General features: G+C 45.0%; 1 protein-coding gene across 2 annotated transcripts in view; it reads left to right on the forward strand.

The window, feature by feature from the left end:
- Positions 1–24,291, forward strand: part of GSDME (gasdermin E) — a 69,153-nt gene extending 44,862 nt beyond the window's left edge. For both annotated transcript variants that reach the window (XM_065939585.1, XM_065939586.1), the window contains 7 exons: positions 1,597–1,768; positions 3,355–3,475; positions 9,565–9,729; positions 11,639–11,766; positions 12,656–12,851; positions 18,789–18,862; positions 22,314–24,291. In XM_065939585.1, the coding sequence (XP_065795657.1) occupies positions 1,597–1,768; positions 3,355–3,475; positions 9,565–9,729; positions 11,639–11,766; positions 12,656–12,851; positions 18,789–18,862; positions 22,314–22,544 (1,087 nt within the window). In that variant the 3' untranslated portion in view covers positions 22,545–24,291. The remainder of the gene's footprint in view (positions 1–1,596; positions 1,769–3,354; positions 3,476–9,564; positions 9,730–11,638; positions 11,767–12,655; positions 12,852–18,788; positions 18,863–22,313) is intronic.
- Positions 24,292–24,591: the final 300 nt, after the last annotated feature.

The raw sequence follows: 24,591 nt of genomic DNA on the forward strand, positions 1-24,591 counted from the left end.
GTGGTTTGAGTACTCCACACTGTCATGCAGTCATCACCACTATCCATTTCTAGAACTTTCTCATCACCCTACAGAGAAACTCTGTAGCCATCAAACAAGAACCACCCCCCTCCCTTCTCTCTTCCCCAACCCCTGGTAACCTTAAATCTACTTTCTGTGGCTGAGAATTTGCCTGACTTAAATATTTCATATGTGTAAAATCATCCAATATTTCTCCTTTTGTACTGGCTTCTTCCATTCAGCATAATGTCTTCAAGGTTTGTTTGTGTTATAGCACATCAGCTTCCTTTCTGTGGTTGAATAATGTCCCATTGTATGCATGGGCGACATTGGTGTATCTGTTCATCTCTTGATGGATATGGGTTGTTTCCAGCCCGGGCAGCTTTTTACTTGGAGACAGGATCTTTCCAGCTACTTGCCTCCATTCTGGGGATGCTTTCTGAAGCCTGGAGAAGCTGTGTCTGCCTGGTGGGTCGGGTGACAGCCACTGCATGGATTGGAGATGGGGCCAAGCTTTTGGAGGTGACTCACCTTGGACTGTTTAAAAGCACAGGGTGAACACTGTAATTGTTCTTGTGCTGCCACTAACTCTAAGCTGGTTTTCTTCCTGTCCACCCCATAGACTCATAGCATTGAAAAGGACTTCCAGAGTTGGGCACTTCATCATTTGCTTCTAATCAGCATATCCTCTTCTGTAGATGGGAATTGACCTTGTTCTTGAAATTCCCCAGAGTAGCCACCTGGGAGCCCCACGTCTCTGCTGGGAAACCTGGGCGGGCCACACCTTACTGGGCTCAGTTCCCCATCTGTAAAATGATGTAAAATCCCTTCTGCATGCAATCTCTTCAGTCATGTCCGACTCGTTGCGACCTCATGGACTGTAGCCCACTAGGCACCTGGAGAATCCATGGGATTCCCCAGGCAAGAACACTGGAGCGGGTCGCCATTTACTCCTCCAGGGGATCTTCCTGACCCAGGGATCAAACCCACGTCTCCCGTGCCCTGTGCATTGGCAGGCAGATTCTTTACTACTGAACTAACTGGGAAGCCCTTCTAAAATCCCTTCTAAGAGACTACATATCCTTCCTGGACAGACAGATTAAAAAATACTTTTAAAATTAAAATCCAGTTTTCCTCCTGCTGTTTGTACCTCGAGCCTGTCCCCTTCTCTTCTGTGAGAAGCACTGGTCAGCGTGCCCCCCACAGTCACCCTGTATTTATTGCCCACGCCTGTGATGTCCGTGGTCCCTTGGCCTCTGGTTAAATGACAGAGTGGAGCTCCCAGGGTGTGAGCAGATGGGTTACAGCTCCTGTACCTGTTGGGTGTCTTTCTTTCTCTGTGACAGTCAGCATGGCTGTTTGACAGGAACCCCATCCGTGTGGTGCCAGCCTTTCTCTGGAGGCCTGGCAGCTCTGACGTGGCCTCAGGAGACTCTGGTTTCTGCCTCTCTGGATGAGCTGGCCCCCTCTCAGCACCAGGAAATAAAGGATGCTGGCTGTCACCTGTTTGCTTCTCACCCGCCAGCCGGGCAAGAAGCAACAGTTCCCGCTGCATCCGCCTCCCCGAGGCCACTCACCGGCCTTTTCTTTTTTCAGAACAATCAACCTGAAGAACCTGGTACTGCAGCAGGTGCTGGAGAGGAAGAACGAGGTCCTGTGCGTCCTGACGCAGAAGATCGTGACGACGCAGAAGTGCGTGATATCTGAGCACGTCCAGATCGAGGAGAAGTGCGGCGGCATGGTGGGGATCCAGACCAAGACTGTGCAGGTGCGTGCCTGGCCAGGGAGGCGCCGGGTCAGGGCCCTCTGGGAGTGGGGTCTTCATTCATCAGGACTCTTGGAGGGAGTTAACAGAAATCCAACTCAAATTGGTTTAAACAAGAAAGAACTGCTTGGCTTCTGTAACTGAAACGTTTGGAGTGATCTATTCGGTCACTGCTGGATCCAGGACTTGAGAAGCCGGCGAGCTGCCTTCCCTGAAGGTGGATTCCCTCTCATATAAGCTCATGGGGCGGCAGCTCCTGGCTTTCATCCGACCCCATCCCTAGTGGAAAGAGTGCTTCAGGGCAGGCAGGCACTGGACCATCCCGGGCCCTGCCCATTCCTGAAGCAGACCCAAGGCCAGGGCGATGGGATGCTTAGATTGGCATGCCAGGGTGAATCAGGTGCCTTCCCCCTTCAAAAAATGGATCAAATGAGCACTGGCCAGGCCAACGCACAGATAACTCCTAGAGCCCCTAAGAATCAAGGGTCTCAGAAATGACGATTTTGAGATGAGCTGCCTTAAATCCCCAGTGGATTGAGTTAGGAAAGGTAAAGATCAGCACATGTGTCTTTAATATACATAAACAGGTGTTTCTGGATTAAGTTACAGTTCTACCAAGTGACCCCTGAGCTTCAGTGGAATTGAACAGGAGGCTCTGACCCCAAACTGCCTCCCCTCCATAGGGCCTAATATTCGGCTCTTAGAAGTTTACTTCTTGGGGTAACTTTCAAATTATAGCAGAGGACCCAGTAATGTTATATTCAGAAGGAGGTGGAGATTGAGGTCTGGAGGTGGACTCTCCTTGGGGTGGGCAGGCTGGACAGAGTGATGAGGGCTGATGTGAGATGGCTTTAGCTGGCCCTGCCAGCATTTCTGTCCACAGGGACCCCCCACCAAAGGCCTGGACCCTGCTGGGGTGTACGGAGGTTGGTAGTCATCACACTGTGACCAAGATCAAGTTGCTATAGCGAGCTCTAATCTCCAGCATCTGGGCCACTTCTCCTCCTCCTCAGGCCATGGTGGGCAAGAGCCAGATTTGTGACAGGGTCTGAAGGAGAGAGCTTTGCTGCTGACTCGGCATTTCCTGGCCATCCTTCTCTCCTCCTTCTGCCCCTTCCTTCTGGCCTCTTCCCAGTTTTATCTGATGGCACAGCGTGCCACATACCCGGTCTGGGAGGACGTGCTTAGGAGATCTTGCTCTCAGCTAGGTTCTCCTAGTCAGACTCTTACCGTTGATGATTTTCTTAGGATTTCAAAGTTGTTTCCATAATCCTCCATGAGGGAAATAGGAAGTTGTCTTATTTATTATCTTCTTTACTCAGCACCATAGACCTAACTTCACTATCTCCCAAACTCTGGATTCTTGCCTTTGTGCTACAGGTTGGCCACTGACTTTAGAATATGTGTAGGACATCATGAGGCCGACAAGGAGTAAATGCTGACCCCTGCTGGCTGGTTCTCCTTTCCCCCAGTTCTGTGGGCATTTTCCTGGCACTTCTTGGGCACGGGGCCTAGGCTGGCCACATGGGAGGCAGGAGCAGCCTGGGGGAGCCTGAGCACACAGGTGGGAGCATGCACCCTTCCTGCAGGTGTCAGCGATGGAGGATGGGAACTTCATCAGGGACAGCAACGTGGTGCTGGAGATCCCAGCTCCCACTACCATTGCCTACGGCGTCATCGAGCTGTACGTGAGGGCAGACGGCCAGTTCGGTGAGTGTGCCTCAGCTCGTGGCTCTGGAGGTGGGTTGAGTCATTGCGGAGGGGCACCCCAGTTTACCCAGAGGCTCATCTTGTAGAAGATCCCCTGCTGCTCTGGGGATGAGAGGAAAGAGGTATCAGAAGAGTCGGGGGATGTCCCAGGGCAAGTGAGACGGCAGGCCGTGGTCGGAGGGCATTGGTGCGTCGTCCGCGTGGGGCGTGTGCTTCACATACAGGGCACAGAGGGAAGGACGTGAGCTCTGCGGTGGAGTAGACCGGGGCATCAGCCAGAGTGCCACGGGTCCTGTGAGGTCTCAGGCAGCTAGCTGAGGCCTGCTGAGCTTCAGCTTCCTGTGTCTGGGAGAGGAAAGACATTCCCCACAAGGCTACCATGAAGAGCAAGTTACACGAGGCGTGTGAAGTGCCTGGAACGTTGGCGGCTTATTAAGTACTCACCTTGGCTATTATAATAGTGTCATCATCCCGATTATCTTACCGCCCTTCCCCCAGCATGAAGCCCAAAAAGCTGCATTTGACCTTTCTGTCTGATCACCAGTGTGTTCAAAGCTGGAAGTTCACTGCGTCACTTGAAGAAAATAAGGCTTTAGTAGCTGATGTGACTGATGCTCTTAGGTGCTCAGGGCTCTTCCCTTACACTCTTTCCAAGAGGTCGTGGGAGCCCAAGAAAACTGACTGCCTCTTGAGGACATAAATGCATATATGTAACATCATACATAATTAACTTTTTAAGGTACGGTCATATTATTGTAGCTTTGTTTATGAAGAGCCGTCTTAGTTTTTAGAGATTCACAGTGACCTCTTCACAGGTGAAAAGAAGCTGTGTGGTTTGCTTCAGATGGTGGTGGAGACTGAGGTGTGTGTGTGGGGGCAGAGATGAGGGGGCTGTCCCGGCTGGTCCGCGTCTGCGTGCAGGCTCTCTGCGCCATCCCCGTGCACTTTCAGTTTCCGTGGTGAGAACACCGTGAGAGCTTGCTCGAACGGGCCGTGCACATCTGTGGCTGCCTCCTGCCCTCCCCCGGTTGTTTTCTGTCCGGTGGGGGGACCAGGCCGGGGATGAGAGGTTCTTCTGGGACTCAGGCTTCTGCCCTCACTCGGCCGCTTGAGGAATCACTGTTCAGCTACCACGGGCTCTCAGATACGCTGACTGTCCGTGGGACAGTAGACAAGTGGGCATGTGAGGGGCACGGGGGCGCTGTCCCTGAGCCTCCCTCTTCTTTCACACACGGAGCATTCTGTGTTTCAGGGAGGTGACGGAAAGTGAAGCTGCCAGTTGTGGGAAGCTGGTCCAGGGGTTGGTCGGGGATGCACGGGATACCAGGAATACCAAGAGTTGTGATCAACATCCTTTAGGTCCATGGTTCCAAAATTGTGTCATCCCAGATGTGATTATTATTCTGTTCTTTCTTTTTGAAAGACTCTGTCCACTGAACACACTGCCTTGTTAGATTAAGTTCTCCCTTCGGCTTTTGTTATAGGGCTTCCCTCATAGCTCAGTTGGTAAAGAATCCGCCTGCAATGCAGGAGACCCCAGTTTGATTCCTGGGTTGGGAAGATCCACTGGAGAAGGGATAGGCTACCCACTCCAGTATTCTGGCCTGGAGAATTTCAGGGACTGTATAGTCCATGGGGTCGCAAAGAGTCGGACACAACTGAGCGACTTTCACTTTTCGACTTTTGTTATCAGCGTGTGACGTGCTGTGTCACCACAGGGGCCCACAGGGGCTTGTGTGACTCGGGCCCTGGCCGCCGGGGCCTTGGTTATCCCATGCAGATGGACTGGTGGTGGGGGTGTCACTTTTGTCAGGCCTTTTGGAAGCTTGGCCTTCATGGAGGATGCCCACGAGGGTTCTGAGAACCCTTTGGTGGCTGGGGCTGCCCCTCCAGGCTTTGGGACCCACGGGAGCCCCTCCCTGTTTCTCTGAGGAGGTAGGTGTCCGAGCTCTGCCCTGTTTGTGGCCACCCGACAGGGGGGTTTTCTTTTCTCAGATGGGGTTGGAAAGACAGTTTGCCTGGGGAAGCTCTCCTGTTTGCATTTCCATTTCAAGCCTTTCATCTTGGCTTGCTTCCTCTGTCTTGAAAATAAACTCCTCTTTGTGCTGCTGAGCAGAGGGCCCTGGGGAGCTCTCGGGGTTCCTCAGGCTCACTTCCCACACCCCAGCCTTCCCTGCCGCCTGTGCTGGCTGCCCAGCGTGGTGGTCAGGCTCTTGTTCTATGCGACTCACTGATTTTTAAGCCAGCTCTTCTTTTTCCCATCTGTGTTTTTTGTTGCTCTTCCTGAACAACATTCTAATCTGGTTTTATAAACAGCCCTGCAGGCGCTGGTCTGACCCTAAAGAGGCTGTCTGATCTCGCCTCCCACCTTCAGGGTGGGAGTACATTTGACAACGGTCCTGTCTTTTGAAACTTTGCAAGGAGGTCACTCTCTCTGTGTCCCTTGGGAGAGGCATCAGTGGGCCCGTCTTTGCCAAGGGGTTCCTTCGGCTGTGGACCCCTCTCTTTGTCAACAGCTCCCCTGTTATGTGGCCAATCAGAAACATCATGTTGTCATCTGAATTTTAGTCTTTGCTTTGTAGAATTAAGCATTTACCAGTGTCCTTTCAGCATGAACTATTTTTTTTTAAACTTTTTATCTTGTGTTAGGGTATAGCCAGTTAACAATGTCGTGATAGTTTCAGATGGACAGCAAAGGGACACAGCCGTACATGTGTATGTATCCATTCTCCCCCAAACCTTCTTCCCACCCAGCCTGCCACATAATGTTGAGCAGAGTTCTCTGTGCTCTACAGTAGGTCCTTGCTGGTTGTGCATTTTAAATAGAGCAGTGTCAGCATGAACTTACTGGACACCTGTGGACGAGAACCTCTGCTTTCCACCCTCCTGGATCTGTGCATTTCTCTGCAGGTCCAAAAGCCGGTATCAACATCCCCTGCCCTGTTCCCATCACAGGTTTTTAACTGGCTCCTAGGCTTCGAATCTTCCCCATTTTAGCAGTGTAGCTAATGTGAGTATTTAAAAATACATGTTTGGTCATTTCACTCACCTTCTTGAATGACCTTCTGAGGCTCCCTGTGTCCTAGGATAAAGTCTGCACTCCTAGGCACGTTGTGTCCAGCCTTCCTGCTCATCTCCAGCACCTCCAAAGTTAACTCACCGTCTGAGAACTCTCCACTCTTATCGTGAGCCTTTGTTTGGAGAGTGCTCCCTTCTTCTTGGCCCAGCTAATTCCTACCAGGCTTCAGGGGGTTACTCAGTCACTGCTTCATCCAAGAAGTTCTTTCTTCGTCCACTGGTTCTTTCTCTGCACCTGCCAGTCTGGCTTCAGTGACCCCCTCCACCTTTTCCTCTTGTATGTTACTCATTGTCAAAGCCTAGGTTGTAGTCCTTTTGAATCTCTGGCTCCTTGCAACATGTCTGATGCTGCAAAGAGTGAAGGAGTTGGTACTGCCCTCAAAGGAGCTGTGCATATGTAAAGGAAGAACACTGCTGGGGCTGTGGACTCCCAAAACACAGCTGGCCCCACGGGGCCCTGGGCAGCGTTTGAGGCTGTGGTAGTGGTCGTGGTCCTTGTTCTCGGAGAGCATGACCTGGGGGTCAGTTCACACTTACCCACCTTGGTGCCTGGTGTAGAGGGTGGAGTGAGCCGGGGGCATCCTGGATGCCCAGGAGTGTAGGTAGATTGAGTAAGTGGAAGCTTGTTTCATTTGTCTTTTGACGACTGTCCTATCTTATGGATGTCATTAGTGCCCACACCAATTCCAAATGTGTTAATACCCACACCTTCCACATGTCATGCAAGTACTAGGCTCAGCCACATTCTCATTCCATAGCCTGTACACAGATTATTAAATAGAAGCATGAAAAGAATGCACATTCTTTTTTAAAAAATGTTTTATTGAAGTACAGTTGATTTACAATGTTGTGTTAGTTTCAGGTGCCTTCTAATAAGCAGATTCCTGCCCCCATCCATGATCCACTGAGACCCACACTCCCTGAGAATGTGGTTTTTTTTAAAAAACGTTTTTTCCTCTGTGTTTATGTGTATATGTATTCATTTTAAATTTGTATTGGAGTGTAGTTTATTTACCATGTTAAGTTTCAGGTGTACAACAAAGTGACTCAATTATACATAAATCCATTCTTTCTTAAGATTCTTTTCCCATATATGTCATTACAGAGTATGGAGTAGAGTTCCCTGTGCTATATAGTAGGTTCTTATTAGTTACCTGTTTTATATGTAGTAATTACTGTATGTCAATCCCAATCTTCCAGTTTATCCCCCCCCTACCGTTTTCTCCCGTTAACCATAAAATTGTTTTCTCTATCTCTGACTCTATTTATGTTTTGTAAATAAGTTCATTTGTACCATTTTAAAAGATTTTACATATAAGCAATTATCATATGTGTCCCTTCTCTGACTTCACTCAGACGTCTGACAATCTCTAGGTCCATTCATGTTGCTGCAAATGGCATTATTTTATTTTTAATAATATTATTATTTATTATTCTCCTGTACATATGTACCACATCTTTTTCTGTTCCTCAGTTGATGGACATTTAGGTTGCTTCCAGGTCCTGACTATTGTAAATAGTGCAAGGGTGCCTGTATCTGTTCGAATTATGGTTTTCTCTTGCTATGTGCCCAGGAGTGGGATTGCTGGATCATATGGTAGTTTTATTTTTACTTTTTTAAGGAACCTCCATAGTGGTTGTACCAATTTACATTCCCACCAACAGTGTAGACGGGTTTCCTTTCCTCCAAACACTCCTTTGCATTTATTATTTGTAGATTTTTTTGATGGTGACTATTCAGACCAGTGTGAGGTGATATCTCATTATAGTTTTGACTTGCATCTCTAGTAAATCAGTGATGGTGAACATCTTCCACGTGCCTGCTGGCCATCTGTGTGTCTTCTTTGGATAAATGTCTATTTAGATCTTTAGATCTTCTGCCTATTTTCTGATTGTGTCATTTTGTTGTTGTTGTTACTGAGCTGCATTGAGCTGTCTGTGTTTTGGAGATTCTTTGTTGGTGACTTCATTTGCAAGTATTTTCTCCCATTCTGACGGTTGTCTTTTCATTTTGTTTATGATTTTCTTCGCTGCGCAAAAGCTTTTAAGATTAATTTGGTCTCATTTGTTGTTTTTATTTTCATTACTCTAGGAAGTGAGTCAGAAGGAGAATCCTCATTCTTAAGTTCACACACAGTTTTTGCTTAGCAAGAACAAACCATTGCATTTTTACCTACAACTTAGTTACCCTAGTTGGGCTCTCAAATGTGAAAGTATTTAAGGAGCATTTCTTTTTATTATTTTTAAAAATTTTTTATTTTTGGAAATTACACACATGTTCAGAAGTACAGATAATAATATACCGAACCCCATTTACCTACCATCCAGCTTCATTAACTTGGATAATTCATGTTTCATCTATAAGTTCCCCACCTCCCTCCATCCCTACTCAAATAGTTTTGAAGCAAATCATAGGCATTATATATTTTTGTTTATAAATATGGAAACATCCCTAAAAGATAAGGCTTTTTAAAAAACTAATTTTCCTTCATATGGATTCATGTAGAATATATTCTTTTGTGTCTGGATTTTCCCACTCTATATAAGTTTCATTCTTATAATTGCAGTAAAAACTTTACTACTTGTTAATGAAGAAAAATTGACTCTCCAAGAGCCATGTAGCCACTTGTGTACCTAAATATATCGTCAATAAATGTGTAATATCAGTTCAGTCAGGTCAGATTTATCAATCAGTTTCAAATTTCCTCATTTATGTGTCGTGGGTTGTTTGTTGGAGTTGGTTTGTTCCACTCAGGCTAAGGAAATACTTCTGATGATTGGAAGATTGCTTCCTGCCTGTTCAGAGAGCCTTATGTTAGGAATGACCATTTCTCTGGCATTTGTAGGAAGTGGCTGAACTTTGGTCAAACAGCTTAACATGTACGAAGCGGGTTTATGGGGAAGAGGATGGATGTGCCTCCCTGCCTTCTTGACTTAGGTAAAGCTGGGACTGGGATGTGCCAGTGAGGCTGACCCTTCTGTCTGGCTTGTCATTTTCTCCTCCATTACAGAATTCTGCCTCCTACAAGGGAAGCATGGTGGCTTTGAGCAGCAAAGGAGAAGAAACTCTGTCTTGCTGTACCCCCTGTCCTTCCAAGAGTTTGCATCCTGGGACATGCCAGATGCCGGGCAAGGGCTGTCTGCCCAGGATAAGCCACTGAGCGTTTTAAAACAAGGTACTGTCATAGGATGGGGCATGGTTAGCTGATGGGTAGTTGACTGCTCTGCCCCCAGGAATTCCCCAGAGGTTCATGGAAAAACATCTGAGAACAGAGAAGATGGTGCCTGAGTCAGTTCTGGTTCTCAGCAGGACCCACCTTGGTCAGATCTTAGGGAACCTCTGGTCTTGGATGGTCCGTTTTAAGGAAGTGGTGGGAGGCTGAGGAGAGCAAGAGTGTCAGGGGCCTAGCATTTTCTTTCATGTGAACCATGGCAGTCTTGTGGACTACCAAGAAGAGCTAGTCAGCAGTGAGGAGAGAGAACCCAAGTTTTGCATCTGTTTCATTTATTCCAGGCTTCATTGCCAAGATAAGCAATGCTTTGTCAGCACTGCAAAATAAAATGCTCTTTTGGAGGCCCATGTCCACGTGGCATGAAGCCGTACGGTGCCAAGGCGTCCAGCGACAAGGCGGGCAGTACGTGCCACGTGCCTGCAGCACTTCCTTTTGCTCTCCACAGCACTTTATGTTTTACAAAGTTTTTGTGGGGGAGTAGGGTGGGAATTAGTAGGAGTACAGTATATGGTAGAAGAGGAGATGGGCAAGGAAAAAGAGAAATGAGTAATTAATTAAGAGCGACTTTCGCTTCCACTTTACTAAAGAGAGCTAGGAGCAGCTCAGAATCTCTGGCTTGGAGGGTAAGAAGAGAGACTCATCATTGGGGCTTCAGCGAGTCCCAAACCAGTAGACAGATGCTTTTGTTTCTGTAGCAAAAAATGTCAGTGTTGACAGAATTGGCAGTGAAGGCCCACTCTTAAGGCTTTCCCATCTAATGCCAGGGCTGCAGGCCTCCTCCTGCTATTTGGGTGTGATTTTCAGCTGCCACCGAAGATTAGAGCCACTGCAGCCTTAAGTGCATGCACTACGGGGAAGTGACAAGACAGGATGAGCTTTCTTATAATTTCCTTTCTGACTAGTCTACCCTGCAAGCTGGCCATTCTGGTCAGCCTGGGGTGAAGTAGGGAGGCTGGCTGGTTTAGGCGGGAGTAGGGTGGGGGCCCGCTTCTGTGCCCTTAAACTCTAGAGCAGCCAGGACAGCCCTTCTATCCAGGCCAGGGCTGGTGAGGATCTAATTGGGTTTATAGGGTGGTTTTTTAGTATAACTGTTGGAATTTGACATCAGCAGAGGTGGTGCATTTACGTATTGCTATGCATCCCTGTATATGGAAGCTTTGGCTTATCAAATCTTGTTTTCAAATTCCCACTGGGCTTAAATTACTAGATGCTTCTGATTGTCTTAAAAAAGGAAGATTTTAAGGGGAGAGGCTCAGGCATCCTGAGGAGGGTGTTGAGTGATCCAGCTGGGGTTCTAACCATTTCTCCAGGACAGGTAAAGAAGAATGGGGAAAGTGGCTATCTTGTGTTTGCCTAATGAAAATTATGCCAGTCCCTTGAAAAGCATGCATTTCATGTTAAAGGATACAAAAAAACCTGCAGTGTATTGGAAATACATGAAAAATAATGCATTTTGGAATTTGTATGGCTCTGAAGCTTTGTAAAAGTCCTAACTGATGTCTGGTAATTTAGACGATAATTTAATAACTGCAAATGATTTTTTCAGGAAATTGATTAAACTTAATTAATGTTTAGTGAGTCATCAGGAAAAAGTCTGAGACAAAACTTGGCTTCCCTCTTTTCTGTCTCCCCATCCTCCCTTTCCTTCCCTCCTTCTTTCTTCCTTTAATAGTCTGGTTAGTGGAAACACACAGGTGCTATTTAATACTCTTTATTTCTGAGTTCCACTATTGACCATGCAGCTGGAAGTGTCAATGAGAGAACAGAGGACAGTTCTCTATGAAAAGCCTGAGTTGCTGGCCCTAGTTCTGGGGTAAGTCATGAGACCCGATGTGCTCTGCTGCGTTCACAGCCACTCCGCTCTTAGAGAGGAATTTCCATCCCTTCATGGAGTTGCCCAAGCAGCAACAGACAGCCCTGAGTGACGTCCTCCAGGCAGTCCTGTGGGATGACGAATTACTGGTGGTCCTGGAACAAGTGGTAAGACTGGAGACACCTCAAGGCAGTGTCTCTGCCTGTTTTTCTGCACTAGATCTCTTGGGATAAGAGATCTTGAGCTGGGGTAAAACTGTGTGAGAAATTTCTTCACCTCCTTTTAATCCTACAGCTTCTTTTGTTCTTGGTTGGTTCTTAGCTGTCTAACTGCAGAAAGGTAGCTGATATGCAGAGCAGAAGGGTGTATTAGTTTCCTAGTGTTGCTATGACAAATTGCCACAAACTGCAATGTATTCTCTTACAGTTCTGGAGGCCACAAGTCTAAAGTCAAGGTGTCATCAGGGTTTTGCTCCCCACAGACTCTAGGAGGGAATCCTTGTGTGCCTGCCCCAGTTCCTGGGGGGCTCCTGGCATTCCTTTGCTTGTGGCCACATTGCTCAAGTCTCTGCTCTGTCTTCATGTGGCCGTCTACTTTTCTGTCTCTTAATGGACACCCACAACTGGATTTAGGGTCCACTCCAATCTAGGGTGATGTTGAGATTTACCTTAACTACATCTGCAAGAACTTCAAATAGGGTCTTATTGTGAAGTTCCAGGTGGACCTATATTTGGGGACCACTGTAAAGAAGCTGCCTGTGAATGCAGGAGACATAAGAGACACGGGTTTGAGCCCTGGGTTGGGAAGATTCCCTGGAGGGGGAGGGCATGGTAACCCACTCCAATATTACTACCTGGAAAATCCCGTGAACAGAGGAGCCTGGTGGGCTATAGTCCATAGGGTCGCAGCCATGACTGAAGTTACTTAGCATGTATGCATGCTCCAACTCACTCTGAGTGTTGTATGTCGTGAAGGCAGAGGCTGGGTTGTGTCCAGCTTGGCCTCTGGCTTTACATCTGTCTCTCTCTCCCACCCCCCACCAACCTCATCCCGCAGTGTGATGACATACTTAGCAGCCTGTCACCCTCACTGGTGACACTGGGGGAGCTGAAGCCGTCACAGCAGTACAACCTCACGACCTTCCTGCGGCTGGCGGGGTGCAGTGTGCAGGGCGAGTGTCTGGGCTCAGAGGATGTGGTTAACAACCAGAAACTCTTCTCTACAGCCTACTTCTTGGTCAGTGCGCTAGCAGGTATGGATCAAAAAAAAAAAAAAGGGAAGAAATGCTGTTGCCTTGAAATTGCTTTGTTTACTGTGTGGGAGATTTGGTACCTAAGGTTCCCACCTTTTCAAGCAGTGCAGGGAAGATAAGCAGGAGAGTTTACAGGACTGTCATGAAGTCATGGACTTGCTGCTAGCCTCCTCCACTCTTGGAGAGGACTTTCTTTCCTCTGCCAGGGAGGGCTGTCTGCAGGCACACCCTCTCACCCACACAGGAAACCACTTCCCCAGACAGCCTGTGATTCACACTTGAAAGCCACTGCCACTCAGCATTGCCAGGCATCATTTGGCAACTGCTATCTCCCCCAGTGTTTCGGTCCTTCTCATCCTCTTGTTCCTCTTTGCAAACTTATGGCCCTATCCTGAGTGCAGCATTGTGGCCATGAGGGCAGGGAAGCGGCAAAGAGCATCCCAAAGCACTAGGATGCTGAGCCCAGCACCTTTACAACCTCCACACCCATCCTGGCCATCCAGTTTTTAGTGAGCTGTGGAGCCTGCCCTACATTTCCGTACCAACTCCCATCCAGAACGCAGGATGCCAGAGGGTCTATGGTACCAGAACGAGGTCATCCTGTATGAGGAATTTATTTGTCTGCACTGGGTCTTTGTTGCAACACCTAAGATCTTTAGTTGAGGTGTGAGATCTTTAGTTCCCTGACGAGGAATTGAATCTGGGCCCCCTGCATTGGGAGTTTGGAGTCTTAGCCACTGGACCGCCAGGGAAGTCCCGGAAGCTGGACTTTTACTTCTCAGAGAGGTAAGAGCTGACAAACTACCCCAGTCTTAGTCCCTGCATCTTCTTCTCATTTTTAGGAGTTTATTTCTTCTAGGTTGTCCAATGTTTTGGCATAAAATTATTCACAGTACTCTCTTATGATCTCTTGTATTTCTGGGCAATCAGTTGTAAAATCTACACTTTCATTTCTGATTTTATTTGAGGCATCTCTTTTTTTTGGCAAATCTAGCTAAATGTTTGTTAATTCATCTTTTTGAAGAACTAGCTACTCATTTCATTGATTTTTTTTTTTAATCTATTAGTCTGTATTTAATTTTCACCTTGATCTTAGTGATGTCCTTCTCTCTACTAACTCTGGGTTTCATTTATTCCTTTTGAGGTATAAAGTTAGGTTTTTTGAGATTTTTTTCTTGTTTCCTGAGGTACCATTTATTGCTGTGAGCTCTCCTCTTAGAACTGCCTTTGCTACATCACATAAATTTTGATGTGCTGTATTTCCATTTGCCTAAAGGTATTTTTGAGCCATTCTTTCCTTATTGGTTTTTTTGTCTGGATGATCTAGCCATTGATAAAAGTGGAGTATTAAATAGTTCCCTACTATTATTGTATTGCTGTCCATTTTCTCTTTTTAGGTTTATTTTCTTATATATTTAGGTGCTTCTATGTGCATGCATGCATGTGTGCTCAGTTGTATTTGACTATTTTGCGAGCCCATGGACTGTAGCCTGCCAGCCTCCTCTTGTCCATGGGATTTTTCAGGCAAGAACACTGGAGTGGGTTGCCATTTCTCCAGGGGATCTTCCTGACCCAGGAATTGAACCTGCAGATTCTTTACCGCTGAGCCAAAAGGTGATGCTGTGCTGGATGTGTAAATATTTAAAGTGTTATATCCTCTTGTTGGCTTGACTCCTTTATCAGTGCGTAGTGCTCTTCTTTGTCTCTTATTACAGTGTTAAAGTCTGTTTATGATATGAAGATGGCCTATTAACTCCAATTTTCTTTTGGTTTCCATTTGCATGGACTATCTTTCCTTCCCTTTTGTTTTCAGTCTGTATAGGTCCTCACATCTGAAATGAGTCTCCTGCAGGCAGTATAATGGTTTTGTTTTTAATTTATCCATTCAGCAACTCTGTACTAAATTCTCCAATCAAAAGACAATTACATTTAAAGTGATTACTGACAGATATGTACTCACTAGCATTTTGTTAATTATTTAGTGGCTCTTTGGTAGTTCTTTTGTTCTTTTCTTCACTTGCTCTCCTCCTCTGTAATTTGATGACTTTCTGTAGTGATATGCTTAGATTCCTGTCTCATTTTTTTGTGGTTACCATAAGGATTACATGCCAGCTTAGACTGTTATACGTACTATGTTTGTAACAAGTTTAAACACATTCTAAGGCTATACATTTTATTCTCCTCTCCTGCCATTTTGTGGTTTTGATGTCAAAAATCATCTTTTTATCTTGCATATTCCTTAAGAAATTATTATATTTTTACTGCTTTTGTCATTTAATCTCATAATAGTTTTGTAGGTGATTAATTTACCCTTACCACATTAGATTATTATGAATTTTACTATATATTTACCTTTACCAGTGAGACAGACTTATTTTCTTTGTACTTTTTTTCCTTTTTTTTTTCCCCAGCTTCTCGGTTCCTGCAAGATTGTGAATGTACAGACTTATTTTCATGTTTTTTTTTTTTTTTTTTTTAGTTTCTTCTCTTTACAGGTTTATTTTTATTACTAATTAGTACTCTTTCATTACAGCTTAAATAGGTTCCTTTAACTTTTCTTGTAAGGTTGGTCTAGTGGCGATGAATTCCTTCAGCTTTTGCTTGTCTGGAACGTTCTCTCCCCTTCAGTTCTGAATGACAACTCTACTCAGGTAGAGTATTCTTGGTTGCAAGGTTTTTTTTTTTTTCTTTCAGTACTTTCACTATGTCATACCATTCCCTTCTAGGATGCAAAGGTTCTACTGAAAAACCTAATCTGCTGATAGCCATATGGAGGGGTTTCCTTGTAACTGTTTTTCTCTCGCGGCTTTTTAAGATTCTCTCCTCGTCTTTATGTTTTGACATTTTAATGTGGTCTGGGTCTCCTGGATCTGAGTGTTTGTTTCCTTCCCTACATTAGGGGAGTTTTCAGTCGCTTTATTCTTCTTCTTCTGGTATCCCTATAGTGCAAATGTTGGTTTGCTAGATGATGTAGCATAGTTTCTTAAGCTGTGTTCGCAAAAAGATGCTGCGCTGATTGGGTGAATTCCACTGCTTGTCTTTTGAGTTCAGTGATCTTTTCTTCCACTTCATCTAGTGTATGGTTGAAACCCACTAGCATCTGTTTTGGTTCAGGTATTGTATTCTTCATTTCTATGACTTGACTTAATATTTGGCATTTTCCTGTATTTTCTGTTTCTTTGTTGAAGTTCTCACAGTGTTCATCCATTCTTCTCCCAAGCTTGTTAAGCAGCATTATGATCATACTTTGAACCCTTTAGCAGGTAAATCACTTATATTCTTTTCATTCAGGACCTTTTTTGAGATTTTTATCTTGCTCTGTTTGGAACATTTTTCTCTGTTTCTTCATTTTCCTTGATTTCCTGTGTTTGTTTCCATGCATAAGATAGAACAGTCACCTCTCAGAGTCTTGAGGGAGTGGTCTCTTGTAAGAAAGAATCTTATTGTTCAACCTTGCCCTAGCGCTCTGTTGTTTCTCAAACCTCTGATTGTTCAAGCAGCTTATTTTTAGTGACTCCCAACAGTTGAGGGTTTGTCAACACCTGTTAGTGTCCCAAAGAGGGGCTCAGTCAGCACCCAGATTCAGGCTGGTTAGAGGCCAGACCTTCAGGCAGCAGCTTTTAAAGTATATAAATATATATAGACCACAAGTGTAAATCCCATGAGCCAGAGAGCCCGGTGACCTGGAAATGTCATCTGGGTGGCAGGCACAAAAATCGCAAGTTCCTTTCCAGGAGATGTCAGCACCCTGGAATGAGGCAGATAGAGCACAAAGGGTGGGGTTCAGACCCTCTACCACAGGTAGAAGCTCGGGTTCTGAGTTCCCTCCTGAGTGTGGGTCATGGCACCAGAAGTGCGGTTTACAGGGAGATTGTGCTTGGCCTCTCCTACCTGCTGTTGTGGGGTTTTCTTCCTAGTTCACCTGATGTGTAGGAGTCGCTCAGGTAGTTTCGGGTTTTTTCAGAGGAAACTCTTCCATGTGCTGCTGTAGATTCAGTCTGTCTGTGGGAGGTGGTAAGTTCTGGATCTTCCTATGGTGCTGTCTTGGACCTGCTTCCTTGACCTTGTTAAAAGCACTGCAGTTTCAGCATCTGGCTGGTCTCCTGGAACACTTTATCTACCATTCTGTGACCTTAAGCATGAACTTCCCAGGTCTCATCTGTTAAATACTTAGAATATGAAAGATCAAAAGTCATTTCAATTCCAGAAACAATTGAAGAAGCCTCTACTCTGTTTCAGGCATTGCCAGATGCTGAGGTGTGAGAAAAATCAACATTCCTCACCCTCAAGGGAATTAATCAAGGGAAGTAAAGTAGTAAAATCAGATGGTAGGCTTCTCATGTGGTGCTAGTGGTAAAGAACCTGCCTGCCAGTGTGGGAAACCTAAGAGACGTGGGTTCACTCCCTGGGTCAGGAAGATCCCCTGGAGAAGGGCATGGCAACCCACTCCAGTATTGTTGCCTGGAGAATCCCATGGACAGAGGAGCCTGGCGGGCTACAGTCCATAGGGTTGCAAAGAGTTGGGCACGAGAGCACAAGTGCTGAGTTGCTTCAGTCAAACTCTGCAAAGCGGACGCTTTCTTCATCTTCATATCCTCAGCCAGGCTCAGGGTAGGAAATGACCACTGAGTAACATGGAAATAAAGTATTTCCAGGAACAAGGGATGATAATGATTACAGGGGACTCAGGAGTCACCTGAAAGGTGAGGAGATGGAAACACGACCAGGTGAGATGACCGTGACAGTAGCTCAGCCGGGACGTCATGTTCCAGGTGACTGTGTTCCTGCCCTTCACAGCTGTGGGGATCTTTCCATAAGGCAAGGCTACACATATTTACCATCTTCATCTTCCGGACTTGGAATCAGGGCCTCCTTGAGGATATGTTGAAAATGGTGGAGCCTCTCTGGAGATGAAAGCACACACAACCTTTAAATGCAGTGTAGGGGGTTCACTGGTAGGATTGTATCTTCAGGGCTGCCCCATCCTCCCAGCAGCCTTCCTTTCTTGGGAACAAGCCATATTTCATTGTCCTCTGCTGGGTTCCAGCCTAAGCAGCACACTGCCGTTTATAAATAAGGCTGCTAATTAACACAGGAGATGGAGTTCATGAGTGTTCCCTGGGCCAGCTGATAGAGCAGATGACTCCTCTCAGCTCAAATGTTGTATCCCAAGGCATTGGGTCCTTTCAGCAATCTCATCAGTTCTATCCTGGGAGGTATTTAAAACCAGTTTGGAATAACACTGCTCTGGATTCCCTATTCCCAGGGCTGGGAAGGACCCATCTGGTGCAGCCCCCAGGCTCATGCAGCTCTGTGTCAACCCTCTCTGAGAGTCGCCAGCGCCCTTGTGCTGAGCTAGTGCTGGGCTGGGGGCCTGCACAATCCTGGGTTCAGGAGCTCCGCTGTGCCAGTCCTTCAAAATAGGTTGAAATAGGCTACATTTTCCCCCCACCAAGTGACTAGTGACCTACGTATTATCCTTTATAATTTATTTAGTTATCTGACATAGGCTAAGAAAAAACAAAAAAAAAACCCCATATCTATAGTACTCAAATGAGGAAACATGCTAGGAGAGGTAAACCAAAGATCACTCCCCACATATTTAGTGGGGTGAAACATAGCTCTTTTTCACTGAATCCCAGGTTCTTTCTACGTTTCCATGCTGACTCACTTTTCCCTGAGTCTGTATAGTTCTTTCTGATTGGAGAATTACATGCAAGAAATATCCTCTGGTGAACACAGAGCTGGTTACCTGGTCCCTACATCTATTTTGTAAAAGACTGTGCTGCTTGTGTAGCCCCCTTTGTTCATTTATTTTACAATGACTGAGCATATCCGGCTGGCAGAGGACATCTAAGTTAGGTACAACCCAGGGTTTGGCTCTGCTTCTGTGTATGCTTTCTTTGGACAGTGACTGATTCTCTTTTTCTCCTGCAGAAATGCCAGATAATGCAGCAGCTTTGCTGGGCACTTGCTGTAAGCTCCAGATTATCCCTCCACTGTGCCACCTGGTAAGGACCCTCCCCGAGGGGACCTGAGGTGGCTAGGAACAGGGAAATGAGGGGGATCGAATGCCCAGCAGCTGATAAAACTTGTTAGGCTTTCTCATCCACAGTAGCCCTTCAAAATAGGTTAAAACAGATACTACTAACCGCACATTCTTTTACACCCTGCCTACGTCACACACCACATAGGAAGACCAAAGCTCAGAGGGAAAGGAATTATTTGGAGACCTTGCTAGCAGGGCTAGGACTCGAACCTTGTCTTTGTACTCCATGTCTCATGATTTTGGCACTTCTTGGAGAGAATTTTGGCCAAGGCTTGTAGCACTGTTGCAGGAAAGGGGCCTGACACCATATTATTTGCCATGCCAGTTCTATGGCTGGACCAGTCTGATTCAGCATTGAATTCAACAGGGAGGTATTCAAGAGGACTGCTTTGTCTCAGGGAGACGTTTCATTTTCTCTTAGGAATATCATTAGCTTCATGCCCTCGGGAAATGTCATGGCAAGAGTAAGAGTTAAGTAATGATGAGCTTAGCCCTTAGAGTCAAGGTTAAGTTTTCCTTTTTAAATTACAAATTGGGTCATTATTTGAGGCCTGGTTCCTAAGGGCTGATGCCAGCATGCTGTTTAGACCCAAAGAACTAAAACCTGGAGCTCTACACCCAGGTCTATAAAGCAGGTGTTAGGGTAGACTACCTACATAGGACCCTGCAGTTTGTTACTCATCTGCCCTGGGAACCTGTCAGCATGGTGGTTACTGCCTTTGGTGCATCTTTGTGTAGCAGAGACCTGTGAAAACCGCAGCAAGGCATCATTCCAAGGAGCAGTTTAGATGTCATTCACAACTGAAAACAGATCCTCACCACCCAGAGGAATGCTGTGTTCTTGTACTTTGACCACAAAATCTGAAGTACTTGAAAATGAACCAGCATGAGATTGTCCTGCAGCCAGCTGAGGGCAAACGCTGATGGTGCAGTTTGGTTATGGAAATGATATATATCATTATCTAATTGTCTGCAACGACAGTAGCTCTGCTTTCATGCTTAGCTCCCTGTCATAGCAGCTGAATATTTAGTTATTTCCTAGGTCAGCCCTTACCATGTATTACAAAGCCATCAACTGCATTCAGGAAGTAGATACAAAAAGAAAATACTACCAAGACCACATTAGCTAACTCCCTCTCCCAACCAGCTCATACTTAGTCATCATCTTCCCTGCAGGTCTGCTCTAGGATTTGGCCCCACATCACATTCACCAGAATTCAGTGGCTGGTGTTCTAGGAGCAGCTCTTATGATGCACGTGGAGTTCTAGCATGGCTGGTGTTCTACTTTGGTGTAGAACTATCCACCCATAGAGTCATTTGTTTATCTTTGTGGGGCTGCTGAATATAAACAAGTAATTTTTCTTTAAAGACCTTCCTGAGTGTCTTCATATAATCTCCCCTAGATATCGTAATAACATTTCTTAAGACAGCAAGGCTCCTGCCACCTGAGGGAACTTGGGTATCTTATATTTCTTATAGGGGTTTACTTAGAGCAAGGTACAAAAATCTACCTGCATTCCTGTCTTGTCTGGTGGCCAGAGTAAGTTTGAGAAGCTTTCTGAAAGGCTTTTGAAAGAACCGTGTCAAATACACTCACACCTTTGCAAACTGGTGGAAGAAATGGTAAGAAGGTGAGTTTATAATCATCTAGAGAGAATGTTAATTTCACACCTCCACTCCTTCAGGTGTGACTGTAGTCTCTTTTATACCTAGAAGTGCCTCTGGGTGCCTGAGGTTGGCAGATGTTCAGAGAGGCAGGCGGGTTTTGCTGGGCACTTTTCCACCAGAACCAGGACACAGCCCACTGTGCTGTTGGCAGGCTTCAGCCTTCGCCAGTGGAGCTCATTCTTATGTCACCAGCTGTGGTCATGCTTAAATAAGAGCAGACCAGATCCACTCTCTGGGCCACATGGTAAGGGAAGCCTCTGGTTACACTAGGTGAATCTACAAGGTGTATGGATTTTTAAGGCTGGTTTTGGTAACAGACACACAAGTACGTTTATATGCAAATGAGTGCTGTCCTTTGGCCGTGGGGGCAAGCTGCATATTTCTTTTAGTAAGCCTGTCAGTGCTCAGGACATGTCTGGAATTCTTTTGGATTCCTTCAGATTCAGTTAAAATTCACGCATACTTTAGAAGGCTTATTTCTTTAAAAATTTGACTCTCATTACTAATTTGATCAGGTTCCGAGTGTCTGTTTAAAATTCATATCTACTGGCAAATTTGTAATTACTACAGACTAAAAACAAATGTATCAAAGGCACTGCTCAAGACCCTAAAAGCAAAAGTTCCAATGTTCTGAGCAGTTGCGATTAGAGCAGCGTCTGATGTGACTTCTCTGAAGAAGCGAGGGTCTGTGTTCCAGGTGGGGTATAAGGTGAGCATGCTGGACAAGGTCCTTGTTCTTCCGGGCAACTTAGGTTTTAATACACAGAGCAAACAGGGAAATAGCAAGAAGATAATGTCAGACACAGTAAGTATATGAAGACAATAAAATAATGTAATAGTGGTCGGGAGGTGGGAGTAGTGAGAGTATCGATGGAGAGAGGAAAAGGAAAGACCCATTATGTGGCATTTCAGCTGACAACTCAGAGATGAGAAGGAAAGTTCTATGGGAACTCTGGAGGAAGGATATCACAGGTGGAAGGAAGAGGAGGGTTGAGGCAGAGAGCATCAGTAAATAAACTATGGTACCTACCTTTGAGGAGTTTATACAAATATACGTAAGAAATTCTAACACTTGAATTACAGTAAAAAAACAAATTTTACACACTGTGTATGAGAAAGTTACATTCTGACCTTTCTAATCTACTGGAGTTAATGGATCCAATAGAAGGTAGAGTCCAGAGAGCATGTGTTCAGTCAGAGGACTACCTGGACAGTAAGGAGATCAAACCAGTCAACCTTAAAGGAAATCAACCCTGAGTATTCACTAGAAGGACTGATGCTGAAGCTCCAATACTTTGGCCACCTGACGCAAAGAACTGACTCATTGGAAAAGACCCTGATGCTGGGAAAGATTGAAGGCAGGAGGAGAAGGGGACGACAGAGGACGAGATGGTTGGATGGCATCACTGACTCAATGGACATGAGTTTGAGCAAGCTCCGGGAGTTGGTGATGGACAGAGAAGCCTGGCATGCTGCAGTCCATGGGGCTGCAAAGAGTCGGACATAACTGAGTGACTGAACAACAACAGACGACTCCAGGCAAAGTGGATAAAGTCAGGCCTATGGTCCTTGCCTGAGTCAAATATATCCTGTTACAGCTCAAGGGTTTTCCCTGTTCTACTTGGAGAATTTAAACAACTTAACTAGTTTTTTCCCCCACAATTAGCTAGAAGTGCTAATGTTATTATCTGATGATGACTTTCTATAATGTTTTTTGGTGAATTTATTTACATTTGTCATTTTAGCTCCGTACTCTGTCTCATGATGGTGTGTCTGATCTTGAAGACCCAGCTTTGGCTCCTCTGAAAGATAGAGAAAAGTTTGGGATCGTGCAGCGTCTGTTTGCTGCAGTTGACATTAACCTGGAGAGAATGCAATCATCCGTGAAAGCTGCCAGCAGGGAGGACCCTAACGTCTTATCACTGATACTTTACATCAGCCTAAGTGGACTCTGTGCTCTGCGCAGAGCACAGTAACAGTGTCATGTGTGGATTACAGGTACAGGCACACCTCATTTTATTGCACTTCACAGACAATGCTTTTTTTTTTTTTTTTTTTAAACAAATTGAAGGTCTGTGACAACCCTGTGTTGAGCAAGTCTATTGGCACCGTTTTCCCAATAGCATTTGCTCAATTGTGTCTGTCACATTGTGGTAACTCTCCCAATATTTGAGACTTTTTCATTATTATATGTATCATGGTGATCTTTGATGCAAAAAGATTTTGATTGCAAAAAGATTACAGCTCGATTTGCTGAAGGCTCTGATGATGGTTAGCATTTTTTAGCAATAAAATATTTTTAAGGTATATACATAGTTTAGGCATAATGCTATTGTACACATTAATAGACTATCAGATAGTATAAAAATAAGTTTTATATGCACTGAGAAACCAACAAATTTGTATGATTTGCTTTACTGTGGTGGTCTGGAACCAAATCTGCAGTATCTGAGGTCTGGCTCTGTGTGTTATCAGCTAAGGCTGTCTATTTTTCAGCATCATTCAAATACTGCCTTTGGGGCTTAGGTCACCATGGTAAATAATCAAGTAGATGAATTTATCTAATAGTTTAAGAAGTGGTGGCTTTTTGCATTACAAATCACCTTGAATTCAGCTACCAGGTACTCTGTATAGGGTTTTTTCATGGGAGGTCCTCCTGTGCTGGTAACCCAGTGTCTGAATTATAGACCCCAGCACCCCAGCTGGAGGAGGGTGGAGAATTCTAAGCCAGAGTACTCAGACCTTTTCTCGGCAAGAAAAAAAATAGGTCCATCTATCACTTTATTTTTCCCACTTTCTATTAAACAAAAGTAGATGAGGCTGACACTTTGATCCAAAAATTCATTTTAAATTATGAATGCTGTGGGGAGGCAATTTCTCTTCATAGAAGGCTACATTTTGAATGTGCTGTACGCTATGCAGTGACTGAAAAATGAACTGTAAATGCCACTAGAGAACATAGTCTTCTGCAAACAAAATTATGCTAAAAAATAACCTAACCGCAGGACACACTTCTCCTTAGGGTCCAGTATATATGCATTTTATTTATTTGACTTTGCCAGGCTTTGATCAATGTACCAATCCTATTGTCTAGAGCAGTGTGCTGATTTTGCATGCATGTTGGATGTTTAATTTGTAAAATGCTACATATTGTATCAAAGGAACTTTGAACTGTGTATATTTTTCTTGTTTGTTCTGTTTTCATATCCTTCCACTATAAATAGCCTGAACTGTCTCCTGAGTGCTCCTAATGCCAATGCTAATGTCCTCTGGGGACCTGAAGCTACTTTTGCTTTCCCTCGGCAAAAAGTCACTGAGACCTACTACTAGAAACCGACTTACTTTAGGGGCAGGAGGCAGTGGGGATGAGGGCTAGCAGCTGGAACATGCTATGTTACTCACCACCTGTTTTTTATCTTAACATCACCTACTTATTCCCTTCCTGTGCTTCAGATTTTAATGAATGTTAATAAGCAAGAAATGATTAAAAACTAGACTAAATCATGTAGCTATTATGCAAATATTTAAGATATGTAAGAAAGAAAGAGTTGTACACTTTGGTGGCAACAACATAAAAAAATAAGCACCTTATACACAAATTGGAAAGGAATATGCAAAAGTCAAGACAGTTGTACTGAGATGGTGGTGCTATACCTACCTGTTTTTTTTCTGCTTTTCTGAAATAAAATGAGCATAAAGAACATACTGCAGAGAGAATGTGTGATATGAATCTACTTGCATGAAAAACAGATATCCATGTATCTCAATGCCTGGGAAATCTCATTTAAGAGGTCACAAGAAACCCAACAGTGTCTGCTTTGAGGAAAGGATGTAGAGGTTGGGACAAGAGGGATTGGTCAGGGGGATGGGGTGGGGTGGTTCATCTTTCTGTTAGAATTTTGTATGCATTATCCTGAGTTAAAAAAATAACAACAAAACCCCCCAAACATTAAAAACTAGAGACAGACTTAAGACAGAAAGAAAAGAAGCCATCCAAGCAAGTGCTAAAAGTCTGGGTTACAT

Source organism: Muntiacus reevesi, chromosome 6 (assembly GCF_963930625.1).
Source record: "Muntiacus reevesi chromosome 6, mMunRee1.1, whole genome shotgun sequence".
NCBI classification, from domain to species: Eukaryota; Metazoa; Chordata; class Mammalia; order Artiodactyla; family Cervidae; genus Muntiacus; species Muntiacus reevesi.